This window comes from Scatophagus argus, chromosome 2 (genome assembly GCF_020382885.2).
Source record: "Scatophagus argus isolate fScaArg1 chromosome 2, fScaArg1.pri, whole genome shotgun sequence".
NCBI lineage: Eukaryota > Metazoa > Chordata > Actinopteri > Scatophagidae > Scatophagus > Scatophagus argus.
This window is the reverse complement of record NC_058494.1, coordinates 3,862,539-3,887,557: the sequence shown is the minus strand read 5'-3', so window position 1 is coordinate 3,887,557 and position 25,019 is coordinate 3,862,539. Positions and strand designations below refer to the sequence as shown.

Sequence of the window (25,019 nt, the reverse complement as noted above, 5' to 3'; positions counted from 1 at the left end):
AAAAACACGTAAAAATGGAAAGTTTCCAACGAGTACTAGCGACAGACGTTTTTGTACTCTGTTTTGTATTCAGGCCTAAGGATGACTGTGGAGATGGCTGCACTTATTTTTTATATGACACAAGCAAGTCACACAAGTCATACAAGGTGCAACTGCAGAGGCAGAGAATATATGTTAGACAACAAAGATGTGAAGATATCTGTGGTTTACATGTGGATCTGATTTCCTCTGAAGCTGTGCCTTGGTGCAGTCAGACGCATGGACTCAACAGTGTGCTCCTGCTTTCTGCAGTCTCTTGAATAAACATATGCATGTATGCACAAGTACTTTCTCCTGCTTTGTGTCTATAAGGCTGAATATTTAAAGGTGACATTAGGTTGTTGGTTGTGGTGTGGTGTGGGAAAATGTCAGCAGGTCAGCAGCAGCTCCAGCCGCAACAGTGTAACGCAGCTATGATGTCATACCTGGCCGGCGAAGAAGCCGCACACACCGATGATGCAGAGGATGTTGAAGACAGCTGAACCCACGATGGTTCCCACACCCACGTCACCTTTAGTAATGAACACCCCTGGGGAAGGAATCAGCAAACACACACGTGCACACACACAACATTATGTCTCCATAGAGAGCTTAGATGATTGTACACTAGTTGACCTTTACAGCTGTAGCACAGCATCTTCAGTGCTGACAAACTCATGTCACACAAGTGTCAAAACACACGTAAATAATTCAGCCTTATTGGTCATGGATCTCTCTCTCTCTCTCTCTCTCACACACACACACACACACACACACCCACACACACACACACACACACACACAGACAATAAGAAAATTTTTCATGTAAGAGGCCGATAAAAGCTAAATTTGCATTAACTGTTCATTCAAATCAGAGAAAAGTTGAGTCTCTCAGAGCCAGCCTATATGAATAATTAGATTTTTGTTTACAGAATACAGTAACATAACGTGATGGTTTTGCATTTGTGGTGAAGGTTGTTCAAATTCTTGGTTCAGACAGGTACACTACACTGAACATGATCAAAGAAACAAAAGGGGAAAAAAACATATGGCCTTTATTCCTCACCAGCTATCCCCTAGTGCTTATTATATAAGATGACTTTAATGTGACTCTAATGTGATTCAGTATATGTATAAAGCCATGTTTGTTCAGTGCATGTGGGGATAAAAACATTACTGTAAAGCATCCATTAAAACGCATGTATGCTTCCTCCCTAATGCAGCTACTGTTTTGTGTCATGTGTGTTTCAGTCAGAACAGAGGAGGTAATGAGACAGAGCGGCAACTGTGACGAATACCTATAACGGACGTGAAGAGCTCAGGGGCCGAGCTGCCGGCAGCCATGAAGGTGGCACCTGCTACATCCTCACTGAGGTGGAGACGCTGTGAGAAATTAGCAAGAAAAGCCAGACCAGTCGAAGATCATACAGATCCATTAAAATTTGCATGTACATATGTCAAGTCAAGTCAAGTCAACTTTATTTGTATAGCCCATTTTTACAAGCAGTTTGTCTCAAAGGGCTTGCCAGTCTAGAAGAAGAAAAGTAGATTTGTCCAATAAAAGTGATCTCTATTTTTTACTCTCCTTGTACGACAAAAACAGAAATACCTTTAGAAATACACCTATCAGCCATAACATTTGCCATCCCCCGTTTGCCACCAAAACAGCCCTGACCTTTCAAGGCATGCACTCCACTAGACCTCTGAAGGTATGCTGTGCTATCCTTTACCTCCTGTAAATTGTGCGGTGGGGCCTCCGTGGCTCAGACTTGTTTGCTTGACGCTCAACTGCACTGAGATCTGCAGAATATGGAGGCCAAGTCAACACCCACTGCCATGAGGGAATACTGATTCCATGAAGGGGTGTTCTTGGTCAGCAACAATGTTTAGGTAGGTGGAACGTGTCAAAGTAACATCCACATGAATGGAAGGACCCAAGGTTTCCCAGCAGAACATTGCCCAAAGCGTCACACTGCCTCTGCTGGTTTACCTTCATCCCATAGTGCATCCTGGTGCCATGTCCTCTCCAGGTAAGAGATGCACACAAACACCTGACCATCCACACGACGGAAAGGCAAACGTGACTGATCACACCAGGTCACCTTCTCCCATTGCTCTGTGCTCCAGTTCTGATGCTCATGTGAACACTGCAGGTGCTTTTGGTGGTGGACACGGGTCAAGCTGACCTGTTTGCAGCTACGCAGCCCCAGTGATGCACTGTGTGTTCTGACACCTAATGCAGTTTGGGCTACAGTAGCTCTTCTACTGGATCAGACAGCATGGGCCAGCATTTGATCCCCACATGGATCAGTGAGCCTTGGCCACCCATGACCCTGTCACGAGTCCACCAGTTCACCAGTTTTCCTTCCTTGCAGACCAGGAGCAACCGAACAAGAGCTGCAGTTTTGGAGACGCTCTATCCCAGCCGTGTAGTCATCATAATTTGGCCCTTGTCAAAGTTACGCTTGCCCAATTTTTCTGCTTCCAACACGTCATCCTCAATGACAGAATTATCTCTTGCTGCATAACATATCCCACCCACTGCCAGGTGCCATTGTAACGAGATAATCGATGTTAGTCACTTCACCTGTCAGTTTTCATAATGTTCTGGCTGATGGGTGTAACTCTATACACTAAAACAATGTATAAATAGACAAAGGACTTAGCTATTCAAATATTATTCAGTATTAAGTTACTTGAAGAAAGTTTGGGAGATGAGGATCACTGAGTAAGAACAAAATTTTGGCCTATAGCATAGGTACTTCCTTTCCTTTGCTATTGAGTAAAAACATATTTCGCATATATGTGTAAGCATATCCTACCTTATGCAGATCCAGTATTACAATCATTGTCTTGGTTTTGTACATTTGTTACCAGAGGATGCTTTTTGATGTTTCACATCCTGTTTGTTTGTCATATTTTTGTTACTTATTTAGTAATTAATATTTTATCATCTGAAAGATTCATATGTACGTTTTTAGGACCTGTAATATCACATTCATACCTCGCACAGCTTCTCCAGGGAGGGGACGAAGTAGTCATCACAGACGAGGGCCAGGGCACAGAACATGTAAATGGCCTATAAAAAAAAAGAGGGAGGATCCGTGAAATATGAATATGTTGCTTGAAGTGATATACACATGATACGATAGGGTGAAAAGTCCATGCTAAGATGGGTTCCAGCTCTGTTACTTGTCATAAAGTACAGCTAGCTTCTTTATGGAGCAGGTCTCTATATGTACCCTGAATGATGCAGCAAAGAACACCTCTTTGCTCTAAATGCTGCATTAAATTTAGATGTAGATTACCATGAAAAATGAAACAGTGAGTCTAGTAATTGAAGGTTTAAGATTCAGAGATCTGAACCCATGCAAATGCAGTGTAGTACATTAACGGATCCGACATAAAAAAATCATGAGTAACATAACTGTGGGATCACACTTTACATTTTTAAATAAGGAAGCTAGTTTTCACTTTTCAAACATACTGGCATTAAAAAAGCCCAGGAGCAAACGTTATGTATATGCCTTTTGCTTATTCCTTTGGGGAAATAAACTGAGGAAAAGGGTAGAAGCAACGTGACCTCTGACCTGGAATGACTCAAGGTTGAGATACACACAACAAAATAATATAGCGTTCCTTTAACTAAAACATCATGATATTTTACATTAGTCCACACACCAATGTCAGATTCTAATTTTTTTTTTTAAATCATTTTTGTCTTTATATACACAGTAGCTCATCTCTTTAAAATCTACAAAGTTCCAGAATTTTAAAAACTACATTCAATAAACAGTGATTTTGTTGATCAATTTTACAAAAAGGAAACAAACAAAAGTTAAAAAAACATTTTTTTTTCTTTCTTTGGATTTGTAATTGTGATTTTATCTGTCTCCATCCACATAAGTAATATATGGAAGCAGAAGTGAACAAGAGCCTGGTGTAACTTGCCTCGATATATGTTTTCATGTGAGTCTCCATTCCCCTGAATTGCTACAGTGTAAGTTGCAAGTGCAAACTGAGCTGCAATGATTAATCCATTAGTCAGTCTTGACTGAAAGAAAATGAGTTGCTGTCTAATAATAAGTAAATCCATCCATGCACCCATTTTCTATCACGCTTATCCATGCAGGGTTGCTGGAGCCTAACCCAGCTAACTACGGGCAAGAAGCAGGGTACACCCTGGACTGGTCTGCAGTCAATCACAGGGCTGACACACAAAGACAGACAACCACACACTCTCACACTCACACCTAGGGGCAATGTAGAGTAGCCAATTAACCTAATGTGCATGTTTTTGGGATTGTGGGCCGGAGAACCCAGAGAAAACCCACGCAGACACAGGGAGAACATGCAAACTCCACATAGAAGGGCCCAGACCGGGATTCGAACCTAGAACCCACTTGCTGTGAGGTGACGGTACTAACCACCACACCACCGTTCACAAACTGTGAAACATCTACTGGTACCAGCTTCTTAAATGTGCGTATTTATTGCTTTTCTGTGTTGTTGAATTTGTTACCAACATATTTTTTCTATATATTATCTCTCTCAAGGATTCTATTTCAGGTGGCCTCTCTGTTTCAGCACTCATCATGAGTTTGTTTAGTGATTACCATAGCAAATCTCATCTTATTTAAAATAAATGACAAAAAAACAAAAAAACAAGCCAATTCTTTAAGGATTTAAATGACTCTTCTACGGCAAAATTTTTTTCAAATTCTTTTCAAAACAAAATAAGATTTGTACCATCTGCAAATAAACTATATATCATTCACCCTACAACACCCTGGAGGAACTCCACAAGCAACCTTTACTAAAAATCCTTCCCAATGTCCTCTGAATATACTCCAGTGACATTATGCGTGTAAATAATCAATTGTATAAAATGCTGGTGTTATTTTTTCCTGCTTTATTATTGCATAAACACCCACCACATGCAACCTTTTCTTGGCACCACGTAATACTTACTACACAGAACGCATGTGGAGATGAAAGACAGTGGTGATCAAGAGAGAAAATGTCAGGTAGTGATGATGACAGACTGACAGGGAATGTGTGAACAAATCCATGAATATTCTTACACTTTATAAGAACCAAGCCTTTCAAAGACCTCCTTACAGCAAGAACGGCATGGAGAATGAATATTTCTTTTTTCTTTTGTGCTCAGTCATGAGTCACATTTTACTTTGCACCAGGAGTTCTTCTGTTTCCCGTCTGTAAAAGCATGTGAGAACGAAAGCCCCCAATGCCTGCATGAGAGCTATGGCTAAGCCCACACACTAAATGACTTTTAGCACGTGAGTATGTGTGTGTGTATGTGTGGAAAAAGAAAGGTGCCATAAGAACAAAGCCATCAGTGAGTGATGTATAAGTAAGTATTAGTTAATTCAGGGGAAGCAAGAAGTCAAAGGTAACATGTAATCAAATGTTCATAACCACCTTAAGCTTCTTGTTGCTGTGAAAGAATTTGTGTGTATGCTGGTTGTATATGTGTGTGCATGTTTTATGCTGCGTGTTGCACAAGTCCTTAAATCTTGAGTTGTTTGTGAAAGCAAATCTTTTCGGAGAAGTGATGATGCCAGCATTAATGAGCTGTGCAGGACTGGAGGGGGTGGGGTGGGGTCAGCAGTACAGCTGCTCAGAGAACAGCAGTTGGAAATAAAATGGTGATATTATGTGATAGCATTATTCAGAAATGAAGCTCTAACATGAAGTGTTTTAGGTTTATCTGATCCTGGATCAAGATCGCATGCTGTGAGTGTGGCATGTGTGTGGCATGCAGACAACATAAGCCACATGGTGACACATTATCTGTTCGGTGGTCTTATTTGTTTATTAGGATATTTTAAGAATTATTATAAATAAGGTCTTTGATTTTCATATTGGGTGGCACGGTGGTGCAGTGGTTAGCACTGTCGCCTCATAGCAAGAGGGTTCCAGGTTCCAGGTTCCAGGAGTTTGCATGTTCTCCCTGTGTCTGCGTGGGTTTTCTCCGGGTACTCCGGCTTCCTCCCACAATACCAAAAGCATGCACATTAGGTTAATTGGCTACTCTAAATTGCCCCTCGGTGTGAGTGTGAGAGTGTGTGGTTGTTTGTCTTTGTGTGTTGGCCCTGCGATTCACTGGCGACCAGTCCAGGGTGAACCCCGCCTCTCGCCTGTAGTCAGCTGGGACAGGCTCCAGCTCCCCCGCAACCCTGACGGATAAGCGTGATAGAAAATGGATGGATGGATTTTCATATTGGGCGGCACGGTGGTGCAGTGGTTAGTGTTGTCGCCTCACAGCAAGAGGGTTCCAGGTTCGAATCCCGGTCTGGGCCCTTCTATGTGGAGTTTGCATGTTCTCCCTGTGCCTGCGTGGGTTTTCTCCGGGTACTCCGGCTTCCTCCCACAATACCAAAAAACATGTACATTAGGTTAATTGGCTACTCTACATTGCCCCTAGGTGTGAGTGTGTCTGTCTTTGTGTGTTGGCCCTGCGATTGACTGGCGACTGGTCCAGGGTGAACCCCGCCTCTCGCCCGTAGTCAGCTGGGATAGGCTCCAGTCCCCCTGCGACCCTGACGGATAAGCGGAATAGATGGATGGATGGATTTTCATCTTTGAATCTGGAAAGTAATGACTAAGTAGGAGTGCTGTCTGATTAACAGTAAAGGGAAGCAACTACAGCATACTTATAGTATTATTTACACCAATGTATGTATTGTAGCTGCACAGAACAAAACAAAAGCCATTGGGACAAAGCCATTGTTTTGAAAGTCATAAACAAGTCTGAAGTCAGACAGTATGAAGTTCTAACTAAGGTCCAAGTCCTAACTTTTGTCTTTCAGGTCCTTAAACATGGCACTTGTGTACGAAATTTGTTGTAAACAGAGTAACAGCTAGCATGGTGAATTTACAGAAATAACGAAGGCTTGCGAGAGATCTCACTGACTGCTTTCAAATAAACGTTGGAACATTTAAAAATAAAATGATCATATGTTGGCGGCACAGTGGTGCAGTGGTTAGCTGCTAGAACAAGGTTCTGGGTTTGAACCCATCGACCAACCGAGCCCCCCCTGAGGGGGCTTCCTCTCACAGTGCAAAGACAGGCTGATTAGGTTGATTGGTGGTTAAATTGCCCATAGGAACGGATAAGTGCTAATGAACAATCAGGTGTACCATATATGCTATCCTTTATATCCAAATGTAATAACCTGAGTCATCATCTGTTGTTTGTCTGCTGTTTTTCCACTACTCAGCACACCTTTACCTCACACACCATTATCTCCTTCTGTTCCAATAAAAAGAACGTAATCAAAATAATCTTTCTCAATGAATAAAGAGCCCTCTGACTGATAAAGACTGAGAGATGTGGTTGAAAGGTCTTGAAAAAGCTAGTAAGTGGACAGTATGTGAAGAATACTTACTGATCCCAGGTCAAGAACGAACTTTCACGCTCAACATATTACTATTGTCTATAGTCTTTAGCGGACATAGTTAAATATCTTGCTCAAAGTAAACAGACAAATGAATTATGCTGAGCATGAGGACATACAGACTGCTGTCATTTAACTTGTTCCCTGACTCACTTCCTGCCTGCTGCACAGAAACTGTTAGGAAATTTTCAGTGGAAATACTGCGTGTCACAGATCAAACACATTCAGCCACAGTGGGCGAGCGTTTTGCACAATACTGGCCAATTTTACATCTGAATCTGACTATCACTTTCAAAAAATGAAAATATGTATACACAATATACACACAGTATGCACACAGAATACTCTGCAGACATTATGCCTGACTTTCCTTGAAATTTAGAGAATGCTGTTGAGTACAGTAACACTTGCTATGAGTATATTATTTTAAAGGTTAGACATCACAGGGAAATAGCTTGTGATGACATACAGTATTTATGGCTTATTGTTTTTTTAATACCCACGTTGCCTAGAAAATGTTACTTTCATCTGTCCTTCGGCAAGTGGGAAAAGACTACTGCAGAGCAAGGGTGAACTCTAAGTAGTGACATTGCCAAATGGCAATGGCAAAATGGTCCATTCAGTGGTTCTTAGTGCTCTGTTTATGTACAGCAAAAAGGTCCCTGGAGAAGCTGCTCTGCTGGCATGAGCTTCCATTACAGTCAATCCCCAACACACAACAGCAACAGCACTACACAACATGGGGGATCATGTATGGTACTTTCTGCCTGCCTTGTGCCAATCATACAAAAGTGATGGCAGAAGAGTTCCATCATAGCCCTGACCTCACATACTGAGGCCCTGCTGGGCCATGCTGGAGAGGCCAGTGGGGCTGCTGATGCATGTTCTGAACCAATGAGATATTGCCAGAGGAGAAGAGAGGAGAGGAAAGGAGAGGAAAAGAGAGGAGGGGAGAGATAAAAAGAGTGGAGAGGACTAAGTCCAGCATTGTGCTGCAGATCCAGATGCTGTCTACTGCTTAGCCATAGTGGACGAAATAGCTACACTGGCACCATTTGTCTAGCTTTGCTTTGGATGATCCCATACAAGCAATTACACTGTGACTTAATAAAAGCTAAACATGACACTTTGAGATGCATTTTGATTGAAGTGGTGAAATTTTTATGTTGCAGCTGTTGGAGATTCCAATTACACCAATAAATCAAAGTGTGCTTACAGGTCTTTCAGAGTAGCTTACTCCTGTATATCTGGATAAAGTTGTAGAAAGGCTTATGAATTGTGTGAACTGTGTGAAGTCTAACAAATATCCTCAAGTCATTGAGTCAGCATTGGCTGGGGCTGAAGACTACAAATTTGAAAACAAATCTGGCACCTTACGTGATCTCTCTTACGTGATTTCGTGGGGAAGCAGATGTAAGCAAAATGTAGACTGACATGATGCAACAACGTGTCGTAGTGATGATTTATGGTGAGAAAAGAACAAAAGCAGAAGGCTATATGAGTCTGGGACATGGTCGACACAAGTTGTCTATTTCTCAGCGACAACTGGAGATGAGATTCCCTCATACTGCCACAGACTCATACTGCCACGATGCACCACAGAGCGACACAGGAAATCATTCCTGCCTGTCGCCATCAAACTGTTAAACTCAGCACTGTGATGGACACACTCACTGTATATATACAATGTACATATTGGCTTTTTACACATGCACATACCTGTATTTTAAATTTTCTTAAAAATTTGAATACAGTTTTTTGTAAATACCTGTACTTTGAGATTTTAGTTTTGTTTATCCTATCTTTATTAAGTTTATCCTATTTTTTATACTCTGCACTTTTCTCCTTTCTTGGTCGGGAATACTGCATGTGCAATGTCTGTAAAAACAAGAATTTCCCTCCAGGGATTAATAAAGGAATTCTGATTCTGATTCTCTGACAACAGCAGCATCATTGCTAACATTAACAGCACCATCAGCTGCTTTCTGAAAGTACTTACTTAATCATCCATCCATTTTCTATACCGCTTATCCGTCAGGGTCGCGGGGGGGCTGGAGCCTATCCCAGCTGACTACGGGCGAGAGGCGGGGTTCACCCTGGACTGGTTGCCAGCCAATCGAAGGGCCAACACACAAAGACAAACAACCACACACTCTCACACTCACACACTCACACCTAGGGGCAATTTAGAGTAGCCAATTAACCTAATGTGCATGTTTTTGGTATTGTGGGAGGAAGCCGGAGTACCCGGAGAAAACCCACGCAGGCACAGGGAGAACATGCAAACTCCACATAGAAGGGCCCAGACCGGGATTCGAACCTGGAACCCTCTTGCTATGAGGCGACAGTGCTAACCACTGCACCACCGTGCCGCCCCTTACTTAATCATTCAGATTTTAAATCCTAAATGTCAAACATGTTTGATATTATTGGGGAGGCCCAATTTAGTCTGCAAGCACTTCAGAAGATTTAGATTGGAACTTTAAACCCCTTGCATTACCAGATAACCCGGGCATAACATCGGTACCCATGTCAAAGGTAACATGTAATCAAACGTAGTCTGTAGTCTGAAGTCCGCGTTAGAAAGAAATGAACTCACAGAACGCAGTTTGTCTGGTTATCTGTTACTAGCATAACACATCCAAATCTCCAACTGAACTGGCAGCAGTCAAGTTCCATTGAGGGTAATTCACAACAGGTACAAGGTTTTAACAAGGAAGAACAATGAGTGGAATAAAAGGAGTGCAATGCTAAATTAGTGGAGTAGATTCAACTGAGTTTAAAAAACATGGCTGGCTGTTTTTCTATATTTTTATTGTCTCATCAAAAAAAATCCCATCATTAGACAAATACCAACAGTGTGTCAATCCAAACCAGTGGGGGCCAACATTTTTTAGCAGAGGGTTTGACAAAGACAAAGCAAGCGAAGTGCCACAAACTGAGCTATGGAACTGAAACATGAAACACATTGTTTCAAAATATTCTGCCTGGGAATTAAGCTGGAACACAGTTCCACACCCAGAACAGAGTCCCAGAGTCACAAGTCTGTAGCACAGTTATTGAGATGGCCCACAAGCCAATTCTGGCCCTGGGGCCGAATTTGCCCTTGTGTGATCCATATTCTCTTACTCTCCTTTCCTTACTGGTACTGTCAGACCCACACCCAAGTTTTTTGGTTCCTAATGAAGATCTAAATCTGGGCCACAATTACATAGATTCAAAATTAAAAAGTCTCAATAACTTCCTCAAACATCATGGTGAAGTGTTTTTCACTCTAACAGGACTATTTTCAGCTATCAAAAAATACACAGCTACAGGACAGTGTATGAGGGTTTGAGTCAAGATAAGCAATTCCCATAGTTACTGCAACAAAGCTTATAGGAAACTGTGTGTTAACAGTGCAGCCCAGTGATGTGTTTTTAATCATTTTTGGACAAAGTCAACATGCAGAGTTGTGTAGGTGAAGGTGAACTTACACACAGGACATGTAGCGCCACAGCTCCTTCTGTTCTCTCTTTGTTTGTGAACAGGTCTGTAGGAAACTCGTGCAGAGCTGGAAGAGACAGACACGTACAGTTACCACAGCTCATCTATAGTATGTGTGAGTGGATACATGTAGCAGTATGTGTGTACTTCTGCAGAGCATCATACAAGGAACATACTTCCATTGCCCAGAAGGGACAGAAACCCACTGAACTCATGCTTACTGACAAGGAGCTTTGTCCTGAGAATACTTTGCCCAAGTGTGTGTGACAGTCTAACTATGCCCTGCCAACAACTTTGTATGAGCAGGCTTCCTGGGAGAGCGACAAGAAGAGAATAGGAAAATGAAAAAAGTGAGCAATAGGAGGACAAACTGAGGGCAAAGAGGACAGAGAGCATTTTAAAAATAGAGCGAGGGATATGTAGGGTAAGGCAAGTGGGATGGAGAGCAAAGGAGAGAGAATGGGTGGTTTGGAGTTTAACTGCAATTTGCCAACTCCATTTCTCTGCATGGGAAATGAACACAACAGCAAGAGAGAGTGTGTGCACAAAAGACGACAAAAGCAAGACCGAGAGACGAGTAGAAAGCTGGCAGATGGTGTGTGCCAGAAACAGAAAGAGGTGAAAAAAGAGGGAGCTTGCTTTTAAATGGTGACCTGAGTTATTTTCCCCCTTCTCCATGGCTTCTTGATTTCCTCTCGTCTCTGAGTTAATTTTGATAAAGAAAAGCACGGCGGTGCCTTGAGCTAGTGCTAACCACATGCTAACATGGTCACACTGAAAATATTACCATGAAGATGTTTCGCAGATTGATATCTGACAACAATTATGTAGTGAAAATCCGATATGGTGACATGCCTAATTGAGAAATTTCTGTCTGGACTAACATGGTGGATCGACTAACCAAGTGCTCGACAATCCAACGTTATAATCCTTGTGGCTGTGCGCCACTAGCACGACTGGAAGCTTCCAGTAAGCTAATGTAAGCTAAATAATTAAACAAATTAGCATATTTATAAAACTTCTGGATATGCTGGAATGCAGAGCCGCTGCTAATGACATCAGACTTTTCTATTTGACATGTATAAAGTGACATTAAAGTGAAGAAGAGCTTCTGCTGTGGAGATTAATTATTAGGGGAGAGCATGTTCTAATGGCATTATTGCCTCTACTTGATAGTGGACAGCAGGGATGGAAAAGGGACGATAACACAAGACAAAGATTTGAATCAGGAGCATCAGTGTGACATGGTGTGCATCTCACATCTCGAGTGCAGGATGCTCTAAGCTCGACAGACAGGTAGGCTAACCATGAGTGGGTGAAAGAATGAATGAACAAATCAAGTGAATTAGAAGAAGCTGAGTAGTTTATCATCCCAGCCAACAATTAGTCGTATTTCATTCTCACCTCCTTCACAATAATTGCTGAGAAAAAAATAAGAGCACAAAGAATAGTTCACTACTTTCCCACTGTTTTCCCCCACTCTCCCTGTGCTCTGTACTCTGTTGACCTATTTGCAGCTACAGTATCTCACTGTGTTTGAATGGCTGCAGTCCTCCTCTGCAATATGTTTCATTGCTATCACCTCTTAAGCCTAAGACAATGCAGAGCAGGCTGTAAAAAAACCCCACAGAGGGTATGAAGCAGCAGAGGAGATGGCCATCTCACTGTGACAGCTGGATGTGTTTAATATTTACTGTTACAAGCCGGTGTTAGCTAGCTCAAGCTCAATCCAGCCAAAATGCCAGGCCTGTGTGTGAGAACAAGCAGCTCTCGTGACACGAATCAGGCCTTAGTGCGATGAGAAAAACAGAAAACAGAAAAAAAAAAACATTAATCACCGGCAATAGTGACACATTATGAGGGTGAAAGACTGAAAGAAAAAGTCTGAAAATAAAACCAGCCGAATGCTGAAGCTTACTGTCCCCTGAAGTCTTCAAAGAGCCTGCACATAAAAACCCCTACAGTTAATTACTGTTCCAAGAAGCATGAAGCCCGATTTCCCGTGAGAGGTAGTGAGTACATGTGTGGATGTGATGTAGAACCGCACACTCCCACAAGAAGAGCACTGAACCTTCATGTAAACAAGGTGTTTCATACACATCAATACTCAAAGGTTCCACTTCACAGCACATAGCTCTTTCTACACCTGAATCAGAGCACATGCTCACTGGGTCACACTGTTATGTAGATATGTTGAAAACACACAGAATTATACACTTAAGGATAAATCCAGTTGATCACATGGGTCTTATGTTTTGGTTAATTATATCCACAGAAAATGAGTGTTCACTAAACCCCTCCCCTGAACAGCAGCTGTCCAATCATATCCTACCAATCAGAACCCGGCATGGCAGACCTGGCCTTTATGTGGTTACAGTTTACACAAAGGATGCTAAAAATTTGGGATAGCTCATCCATTGCATAGTATTTCACCACTGTGTCAATGCCAGACCTGAACATTATCAGAGATACTCAGAGGGTGGACTGGACAAGCAACACAGACTGTTCGTCCTGAGGAGACTCAGGTCATTCAGTGTTTGCAGTAGACTCCTGTAAACGTTTTATCAATATGTGGTTTCCAGCGGTCTGTTCTTTGCAGTGGTGTGCTGTGCTGTTCTTTGTGGTGGTGTCTGTTGGCCTTTCCAGCATAAAACCTTGAGAGGCCAACAGACTGAACAAGCTGGTGAGGAAAGCCAGCTCAGTGGTTGGCCTGGCCATTGGCCTGCAGGGATTATTCTTGTACTTATTCCATCCTGAGATGCTGCAACATTCAAATTTCCCCCTTGCAGATCAATAATCTTATCTTTTCAACTTTATATTATCTTATCTTTAGCTTACTTAGCTAGCTAAAGGAGGAAAAATCTCTCAGCAACAGTTGGATAGAAACAAGGAGCCTGCTTTTGTCTTCTTCTGCCTGAAAATGATACATTTCTAGTGGTGAATTGGCCAACTTATTATTGTAAGAAGCATTTGACGGAAAACTTGATAGATGTAGCATGATGTTAAACGTTTATTTTTGAGCTTCCTTGCTTATAAAGTTAAGGTGACGATCTCACATAGAGCTGAAAAAGCAAATGAGGTGTGTTCAGACAGCTGAGTATTTACAGTAACTTGACCCATTGTGTGGGGAAGGACCAGAGTAGCAGAGCAAATGTAGACAGATGTGTGGTCCCACGGCAAGATGTTGATCACCAGGACAACCACAGTCAACCTGAAATGGAAACCAGTCATCATACTGATGCTCGCTGTGCCAGGGGAAAACAAAGGCATCAGATGCACTCATCACCTGTACCTTGTTTAGTCTATGCCTACAATGACACACAGACACATACCAAACACCTACCTCATTAACGTATACCACAATAGGCTTAATTCCATATGCTTCTATGTGTCAAGGGTGGACTTTCAGTTCACGGCATCTCAGACTCTAATAAATTATATATTATACATGCAGCTTTTTTTAATTGAAATTTCTGGTTTTGTTATTGTGTGGAGATTCCCCAAATTAAGTGAACAGAGACTCTACTGACCCTAGTGTGGCCACACATTCACACATACACCAACACACTCCAACCCTCCACACTGACGGCAGTTGACTGAGTACACTTCTTTCCCACTTTACCTTCACACATTAACACAATTACACATAAAATGACTCTTCAGAGTTGCCCATTCATGCTCCACTGCAGGTCACTGAGCAGCTACACAGTCCTGACTGAGCGTTAAGCAGTTCACACACACGGACAGCACTAACCCGGGGAGGACAGAGCACACTTCACACACTCTGTTATGCAGAGTTTTCCTGCCAGTGTGGTGACATAAGAAGACAGTGGTCACATTGAATTCATCTTTTTTTTTTTTAAAGGTGCGTACAGTTTGGACGCAAAGCATATTTGCATATAAAGATGATACAAAATCAAAATGAATGAAAATAATGTGTGTTTGCATTTGGCAAATGAACTCAGCACAGGTTCAGCACAAGTTGAAATGGAAAGATACCAGATTTATTAAAAATTAGATAACTGTTGAACTGAACATCCAAGTCAAAGTCATAAATACGCAAAAATAAATAAATGCTGGATATCAAACTCAGAGTAATTAATAAATAACTGATCACGTTGGAAGCAGAGACTGCACAACCACCAGCCACTACCAGAGGCAATTTCTGTCAAAACCAATCGGCACCGATTGATTTATCTTTCTCTGGTTGAAAATGTTGCACAACAAACTGCATAGCCCAAGGTTCTATGACTCATTCATAAACACACCGAGTTAACAAGAGTCTGGAAGAAAGAGATTAAATCAATCACTGATTGTTTTTGTTAATGCTTATTTTATCAGCAAGTGAATGCAGGATGACCACAACACAATATGCTGAATATGTTACGGCAGCAAACCCATTCATTAAAACAAGGGCATATGAACGGCAACATATGATTGCACAAAAGCACAAAAGGTTCCTTTCAGCTATACTGAACAGGTCACTTCTTATGCAACTGCTGCATTTAGGGAGTGACTCACCCTACTCAACATCTTCCTGTAAGGCAACCAAGTAAAGGGAGGGAGCTTTCAGGTTCAGCACGACATACACAGTGTCAGAAGATACTTTACGTCCAATTGAAACCGTCAGGGTTGCAATTGGACGTTAATTACCCTTCCCATACTGTAGCTGATGCTCAACGTACAATTAACACTCAGGTGCAAACAGAGCAAAGGCAGTAACAGTCTATTTGAACGGGAATTCCTGAATACGTTACAAAACTAGAAAATATTTTCAAATACTTTTGCTTTGTTTTGTTCTTTACGTTTTTAACTTGATAAATACTGGATTGATGCCAGATTCACTGGATAATCTGTCACTTAATTAACAAATTTGTCCACAGAGCAGATAAAATCATAAGACTAACACACTCACACCGGTCCACTTTGATCTGTTTTGTCAATATAAGAACTTTTTGTCTGGGTTCCTGTAAAGTGTTGCCGATTGTACCTGTGTGAACACAAACTCCATAGCGACAGAGTGTGTGTTTCCTTGAGGCAGAGTATGTTTAAGTGGCAGAAGGGAAAGGTGGGCAAAAATAATAGACTGCCAGTCTTAACCTGAGGGGAGGCAGTCTTCTGCTGCAGCCGCTGCTCCGCAGCACACTCACCATTAGCGATGATGTTTGATGTGCTTCATGCAGAGCGCACGCCGAGATGTGGTGCATTATGCATGATGTTTGGGATTGGGATAAAAAAAAAAAAAATACATGTGTCATGGTGAATGATGGGAACGGTGCTGATGTGCTCGGGGTCATGGATGGATAACAGGAGGGATAGAAGGAAGGAGGCCAGAGGGGGAAACTTTTAGTGGGAAAGATGTTACCTGAACTTGACAGCTCAGGTAATAATATTTCCGTTAATGGTCATGTTGATGAAGCACAGTGTTGGAAAAACTAGATTGCACTGAGTGCACATGAGGGAAGAAGGAGAGAAAGAAAAATTAATGTCATGCTAATTAGTGCATTTGCAAGTGAGGTCAGTGGGATGAACCCAAAACAGCTGCTGATAGTGCTCTGGCCCAAGCTACCCTTCTGGCTGTGGTACATACACACACACACACAAATAGAGAAGGCCCTTTTTGCAATCATCACAGTCTCCCCATTCCCCACTATATACAATCAGTAGCAGTCAATGTATCAATCAGGAATCAGGTTTCACCATGATGGGGGACACATTCTGCCTCGGACTGCGTCATTGTGCCTGTTCTGCCTGAGCTGACTGCCTGACCGCCCGCATGCCTGCACTATACCATGCCAGTCTAATTTACCAGGCAATTTGGAAGGAGCAACTGAGGGGCTCTGAATGGAGATGTGACATCACTTCTGCCTGGTTAGTTGTCCTCGTGCCGGGGCTCTGTGGAACCTCTGCTCTTATCTTCTGTTCCACTGAACATGTTCAGATTAGGGTGTTGTGATATACCCATAGTGACGGTAACCGTGGTGAATAATTTAAAAAATTAAATTTTTATATCATGTTAATCATACATATATGATAATATGTTGTAAATAATCTAGTGCAGATGTTAGGCCATGTGGAATTGCACTGATATCTTTTTTATTCAGATATTGTATATAGATATCGCTGTAATATTATTAGTGTAAATTTTTCTAGCCATAACAACTGTTTAGCCAAAATCTGATATTGTGACAGACCTAGCTCAGATGCATAAGTATATCACACCGGCTGCTGTGGAGCAATTTGGCCAAATCTCTTTTGCTTTCTTCCCCTCTGCAAAACTTCTGCTAGCAGCACAGTGTGCTAGATTGTGTGGACTTCAGCCTCACTGATCTGTAGTTGATTCTTCTCATTCACAAAGGAATTGTGTCATGTTCTATCGTGTTACATGTGCAGAGGTCAGGAGGTACAATAGGCGAGTGGGCATCACAGTTGGATTGCTAACACTATGGAGTGTATGGATAAATGAAATTGAAATGAAGTGAAATGTCCAAGTTGAACACCTACCAAGCCTCAAATGCAGGTAGGGGATTAAATTGATTAACATGATTGAGCACTGAATGTTTGATCCTTAAAGTATCAAATTCAAAGAATTTCATTTAAATAAATATCTGTTAAGATCACATGATATGCAATGTGTTTGTCAGTGAGCTCTGCACTTACTGCTATCATTCATCAAAAATGCGTCTGTGCAACTCCAACTTCTCAGCGAGGTAGCAAACTCCTTTCACTATGTCACGCTGTTTGCTGTTTACTCATGTAACATGCAGCATAAAATCAGATCACGGTTATTCAAAAGTCCAGTTATTACCTGACTTCCATTGCTACCAACAGAATTCTGTGACCTGTAGTATTAAACAACATTTTCACCCCCAGTAGCTACATGTGTTGAACTGAATGGAAATCTTAAGGATTACAACTTAAAGATCATTTAATAGCAAATACTTCAGCAGAATTTTGAAAGACTTGTGTTGTCTTCAGGCTTGTATTGATTTTCTTTTGCTTCAAAATTTGCTCTGCTATTTTCTTCAAGTTTGTATTCAACAAAATAATAATTATAATCGCAATGAATTTTTAAAAAAGAAATGTATCTATAACACCAAAAGGCGATTTATTATTTTGGCTGATAAAAATTTGTGCTTGTCTAGTGTATTTTTCATCTACAAGTCCTTTTGGCCAGTGAGTCAAAAAGTTAATACAGTAATGCATTTGGCATCCTGGCTCAAAAAGCATTTTCTCTAAGACACCATGAACTACAAAAATGTCAATTTTAACTTCATGGCTAATTGCAAAACTTGTAAAATTCTACATGCATGGTGTCATCTAAGTGTGAAGTCTAAGGGGCACAACCCAAGAAAGAGACACAATAGAAGTGTGCAGTATGATGCACACTGCTGAAGCAGACCAAGCAAAGAGAACATGTTTTTGGAGAACGTGTCATGGATTAAGATAAGTCAACACTGTGTTCAAACATAGAATCTCAAATCATTTCAGTGAAAGTTGCTCTGGCTTCTCTATCTCTGGGCCCACGGAGGACGTCCATACAGACTCAGTCTAGCAGAGCTGGCAGACTTCCTGCCGGCTCCCCTAACACATGATCAAATCATTTACTGATATGCCTCTTCAAGGTATTAACAGCTTTACTGGACAACAGATCTATTTTTTACAACACAAAGAGTGCTTGAGACACTGAGTAAAATGTACTCTGTGTTTTACAGTTGTCTCTTTTGAAATGAATAACAATAATAATAATAATGGCAAGACCCGAAATACATTGAGCATTTCGCTTTATCCCGTCCAACGTGTCGTAGTGGAATACAATAAGTGTGGTATCTGGGACAGCTCATGGCATCTAAACATTTGACAGGAAGACTATAGAGATGCACTGAGAATTCATGGCCCTGGGTGATCAATCTTTCTCCATAGCTGAGAATAGACACTTCAAAAATCTGATAAATTACCTCAGCCTTACCTCAGGACCTCCTGCAATTTGCCTACCGAGCAAACAGGTCAGCTGAGGATGCAGTCAACATGGGATTGCATTATATCCTCAAACACCTTGACTTTGCAGGGATGCATGCCAGGATCTTGTTCATGGACTTCAGCTTGGCACTCAATACCATCATCTCGGAAATTCTCCATTCCAAGCTGACCCAGGTCGCTGCGCCAGCTCCCACCTGTCAGTGGATCACAAATTTCCTGACAGACTGGAAGCAGCAGGTGAGGCTGGGGAAATCAACATCCAGTATGCAGACAATTAGCACCGGCGCCCCCCAGGTTTGTGTGCTTTCTCCTCTGCTTTTGACCCTCTACTGTACACCAACAACTACTCCTCAAGAGACCCGTCCATGAAAATCCTAAAGTTTGCAGATGACACAACAGTCACCGGCCTAATCCAAGACGGTGACGAGTCTGCCTGCAGATGGGACGTGGTAAAGTAATTGATGTACATTGTCATCCATCCTCCGTCCACCCAGAACGAAGTATTATTCCTTTGCACTAGTCTCACTTCTGATTCAGATTTTGAATATATAAGCATACTGTAAATTGATTTAAGTAACTGACATTTGTTTTGTTATATAAATCTGTTTTCACCTGCTTTTGTTTACTAAAGTAAAATATGTCAGACAAAGTTGAATGTACAGCTCATTTTCAGTTCATTGTTATTTGTAGTTCTTTCCCGATGCAGCACGGTGTTGCAGTGGTTAGCACTGTCACCTCATAGCAAGAGGGTTTCCGGTTCCAGTTCAGGTCTGGGCCCTTCTGTGTGGAGTTTGCATGTTCTCCCTGTGTCTGCATGGGTTTTCTCCAGGTACTTCAGCTTCCTCCCACAAAACCAAAAACATGCACAGTAGGTTAATTAGATACTCTACATTGCCTCTAGGTGTGAGTGTGTACATGTGTGATTGTCTGTCTTTGTGTGTGAGGCCTGTGATTGACTGCAGACCAGTCCAGGGTGTACCTTGCTTCTTGCCTCTCGCAAACTTGACGGATAAAGCAGTATAGAAAATGGATGGACAGATCGTCACCCTTGAGTCAGAGAATTATTCCAAAGTAATAAGCCATAAAAGCTGCCAAGCTATTAAAACAATCAGAATTGTTGTTGATTAATTTTCTGTCATCTGGTTAGTTGATTCAGCCCTAATGATGGTGCAGATCATCTTGCCATAATATCAAGAAAAAAAATGTATGCTGGTTATTAACAGAGAGGGAAAAAGAGAAGTCGGGGGACTGCACAAGTGTGATGTGTTATGTTTGCTCTTGGCCTGGAACTCTCCCTCACAAATCTGCAGTTCAAACCCCAATGGATAACAACTCCTGTCATTTTCACCTAACACTCCCTCATTCTCTCCATCTTTCACATTTATTTATAACCCTCACGGAGATGGAGGCGAAAAGGTGGAGTACTTCTTGAGAGTCTTTGGGGATTTCCTGCAATCTCTGCTATTTCAATATAAAATATGGAGCCAGGAAGCCCCCTGCCACAGTCTGCCTTCCCCACTCTCTGTCCAAAGCTTCCGCCTTGCATATCTCTTACCCTCAAGAGGAAGAAGCTAAAACCAATCGCTGCTGCATGTTTTAGTCAAACATCAGACATAATCACAAGTAGTATCCGGATGCCCATTTCACATCCCTTCAGAAACCACAATGCAGCCATTTTCACTTACAGCACAGAAACCAACGTGTTACCCCACTCTTATAGGTCACACAGATAACCAGGTACATGGTTGCTAATGGTTTCATTAGGGGGCACAACGGTTGATAAGTTCATGTAGTCAGAGTCAATTATTCAGAGTGATTTAAGTGGTTTGTCCTGCCTGATGAAATTGCTAATGCGAGCTGCCAGTGTTAAAGTTTGTTTGATGTGCATCCCAAAGGTAATTTAAAATTGACAGACATCTCACTGTGAATACAGCAGAAAAACATCAGGAACCAAAACCATGAGGTTTAACATTACAAAGCAATAAGTAGTTATGATACTCCCCAAAAATTTCGGCTCCTACCCTCTTCACCCTCTCGCTTACCAGTGATGATGTCACATCTACTGAGTAAGAGCCTGGAAGTCTTACGTAACACAGGACAAGGCTCCGTATGCTCTGAAAGGGAGGCTGGGGAGAGGGCACTTGGGGATGTGGATGTGTGTGTCTGCCCTGCTCCCTTCTCCCTGATGATGTAATACTTTCTGGGCGTTGTCATGAAAAAGAACTAGCACCACTGGCTGGATTTTGCATTGCAGGGGGTAAGATGTCGGGGGGGGGCTTTCTAACTGCATTTTGGAGATTTGGATGGCAGCCTTTTATTTGGATTGCACTATATGTGTGTGTGCACGCTTGCAGTTGTTGTTTTGCTGTTCTGATGACTAAGCATATTATATTACAGTTTGGTACACACCAGACCTGATCTCCTCAGGTCTGGCTCAAAAGGCTCAAAAGAGGATTTCACTGTGTGTGTGTGTGTGTGTGTTAGACACAGAAAAACGGAGAGTAAGTGGCAGAGCAGTACAAACACACTATAATCTATGTATCTATGTGACCTTTCATCTGAAACTATTTGATGAAACGCTGCCATTCAAGTAACTCTATAGATGATTTCCTATGAAGACAGTTTGGCTTTTTCAGTTGAACAGAAATCACATTTACTGGATTACAGATGGCACTGGCTCAAAAACAAAGCCCGTACAAGCTCATCCCCGTGTACAAAGCCCTGTTGGGTTGATAATGTTGATAACATTGTCCTCACCAAGTGAATTGCTGAGATATGTAAGCAGTCTAAATAAAAAAATGTGAATGTCCCTGGTTTTTGTTCCTTGATAATATTATAAAGGCATTTCACAAGATTATCTAAACTACATTACCTTGAGATAAACATAACTTAAAAGAGGAAGTTGAGACCATGAATTCATTAGGATACTGTTAGGGTAACAAATCAATCAAGTAAGAAAGATGTTTAATTTGCTCATAAGCTTACAACAATCAGACCTTATTTTGACACCAGTGGAGTTGCCCCCTCTTGGTCATTAGAAAGAATGCAGGCTTAAAGCAATTCCCATTGGTTTCACTTTTCATACCCAGATGCTCCGTCCACTTATTATACTGTCTACATATCTCGAATAATTCCTCATCAGTCAAGAGAACTGTGTGCAAACTAGACTAATTAATCGTGCCAGTAGGAGGTTTTACAAACAATAGGTATTGATGTCATTCTACTCTGACAGCAGCCAATGGCTCTGCAGCTTCCACCTGTAAACTTTTAATAGCTAAAAATAAATAAATAAAAATAAACTACCTACTTAGATTTCTATGGTTAATTTTCTCGTCCAAGATGTATTTAAAGATTACTCTGAGTTTGACATGAAATGATCCAAATGTATTTAATTAGGAGTACAGTTGAACAGCTATCCAATTGTTAATAAAGATGAAGATTGCTCATTTCCAACACAATATTTTTTTAAACTTTTTTCTGGCAGAGATAGGGAATCAGGGTTCTGCTCCAAACTAATGCTACTATACTATGTTGGCCTTTGAAAATCCAATCTGTCACAAGTACTGTAGGTCACAGTCACTGCCCCACTTATCAAATATGTGGCAACCAGTTGACTATAACACCCAGTCATATCCATGTAGGTGTACAGCATAGCCATTTTATCCTGGCACTTATAATTCATTACTGCGATGGTATGCTCATGTTAAAGTTATTTGGTGTTACAGCTGTTTGTATGCCTGGTATAAGCAGATACATAGTAGCATAAGGACCCAGGTCAGGATCAAGGCCAGAGAAGTCCATCAGTACCTTATTCATGTGTGTATCATGTTAGTATTTTAGTTCTTCCCTGGATGCTTTGGCAGTCTTTCTCACTAAATACAGCTGTACAACCATTCATTATAGAATGGCCAATTCCTTGATGTATCTCTGACCAAACACAGTGATTGAATTAGTGAGCTCAATGCTATTAGAACCACTAGAAATGATGGACAAAACTACATAAATAAAAGAGAGTTTGTAATAAACCAGAATAATCTATTAAGTCCTATGGGTTGCTTAGTTGTCCTAATGAATTGTTCACTGTCACCAGACTGTCATACAAATACTCAGGCACCCACAACAAGTTGAAATAATTAAACAAGGGGACAGTTTTATACAGTAAATTGTCACAGTTGAACACCATTAGCAGATGTGTGATTGGCGTAGTGGTGATGAACAGTTAAATATGCCACTAATGAAGTCCCTGCTAACTCACTCCACACAGGACGGTGAAACACTATGGATTTGTGATATATCTCCCTCTGCTCCCTCTCGTCAAACAACCATCAACGGGAAGCTATCCAGCCCATTATAAATGCAATGATTCTGCATCTCACACGTCTGGCTAATTATGCACAGTGGGAAATGTTTTTGTTTTTTTTTTTATTCTGTGAGTGTGCAATCACTTTGTGCTTTCCCTCTGTGAAAAACACAGAAAATATCTCCTGAATGACATGATAGCCACTTCCCTAACAGTGTCTGGCTATAATTGCATGGTGGTGAAATTTTGTTATGGTGGTGAGGTTACAGAAAGGTCAGAAGCACTGATGTCTGAAGACTGCTTTGAAAGATGGACTGAGTTGGCTTAAAAGAAAAGAGGGGGAAGGGAAAACTTGAAATACAATCTGATCAAATTAATATTATTATTATTATTATTAATGCTATTTTTTTCCATTCTTTGAAGTATCAATGCCTCTCTGGACACATTTAATCCCTATCTCACATCTCTAGATAACGGGGAAGAAATATGGCACAGCTGGCATGTTTACTAATGTATCTAGTCAAAGGGAATAAGTTCACTGAAGCACAGAACAATTGCCCTGTAAAAAAACAAAATAAAACCGATTTTCCTCCCCATGTAGAAAACAGACAAATATCGGCTTTCCTAAAGCAGTGAGGTTATCAGCGGCTCGACTGTATGGCAAGCTCACCTGTGAAAATCCAGCACCTTTTCTAGCTCTAAAACCATTCACATCCAAACTATCAAACAGAGAGCCCTTGAACCTGTCTGCATGAGAGCTTTGTGCTGGAGGGTGTTTGGGATCAAATGTTTATCACTAATAAACTGCACTGCTCCTTCAAGCTTTGCATATTTTGTTGACGACAGACAGATAAAAGAGAAAAAAAGATGAAAAAGAGCTCTGGGCACTGCTGGCTGGATGAAAATGACAAATATTATAGTGCCTAAAAATAGCTACTTGACTTCATCCTCTACACCATATGGCTAGAAGCAAAGCATTCTGGGAGACTTGACTGGGGGTGGGAGGCAGACCAGAGAGAGCAATGAGAGTTTTCACACTCTCTCACACTGAAGATAGAGAGGTCTCACTCTTGCTGATATCCCTCAAAGAGTCATGGCTGCCCCTCAGAAGTGCAGCCAACACTTGAAGCTGTCGACGCTTTAATGGCGACGGGACCACAAAGAGCAAACAGTAAGAACAATAACAAAAACAACCAGAGGGATGATGACGCTCAGCATAACAGAAAAAAAAGGGGGGGAAAAAAAGGTGATTAAAGTTGCATTTCCCACCCTCGGGGATCTGTAGAAGCTCATCCCCGTGTACATCTCGTGCATATCCTCAGCGCACGTGGAGGGCTGGGGGCCTGTTCTGCACATGCTCAGTGGGCGATGATGATGCGGGCTGACACATCGCATGTCGTGAGCGTAGTTACCGTGCTGAGTAATGTGACATTTAAGGACTCCCGCTTTTTCCCTTCCTTGCACAGTTTGTAGCACGCACACAGTACGCGCCAACAAACATTTAGACATGCGCGTTCACAGATGTGCTCACATGCACGCAGACACATGTATCATGAGGCTAGCTTCCCTCAGCTGAGAAGTTTCAGTATGGGTTGAGTGTGACATGTAACTCTGTGTTTATTCCATTGAATGTATCCTCTTATTGTTAAAGTCTCAGATTTCTTTGTGGGACTGAGAGGAAATTTAAAAATGAGGTCTACCACTAACACTGTTTCACTGCCATGACAGGAATCACCTAATCTCACATGAGCTGTGTATGAACACTCTCATAAGAATCGAATCATTGTTCCTGAATGCACAGCCAGTGGTTACAG

The 25,019-nt window shown here is 41.6% G+C and overlaps 1 protein-coding gene across 1 annotated transcript in view; it reads right to left on the bottom strand.

Annotated features, from left to right (window-relative positions):
- LOC124065843 (sodium/potassium/calcium exchanger 3-like) overlaps positions 1-25,019 on the bottom strand; it is a 50,519-nt gene that overhangs the window by 11,800 nt on the left and 13,700 nt on the right. The window contains exons 3-6 of the mRNA XM_046401666.1: positions 10,916-10,992; positions 3,023-3,097; positions 1,317-1,401; positions 465-568 (exon numbers count right to left, since the gene is read on the bottom strand). Of these exons, the coding sequence (XP_046257622.1) occupies positions 465-568; positions 1,317-1,401; positions 3,023-3,097; positions 10,916-10,992 (341 nt within the window). The remainder of the gene's footprint in view (positions 1-464; positions 569-1,316; positions 1,402-3,022; positions 3,098-10,915; positions 10,993-25,019) is intronic.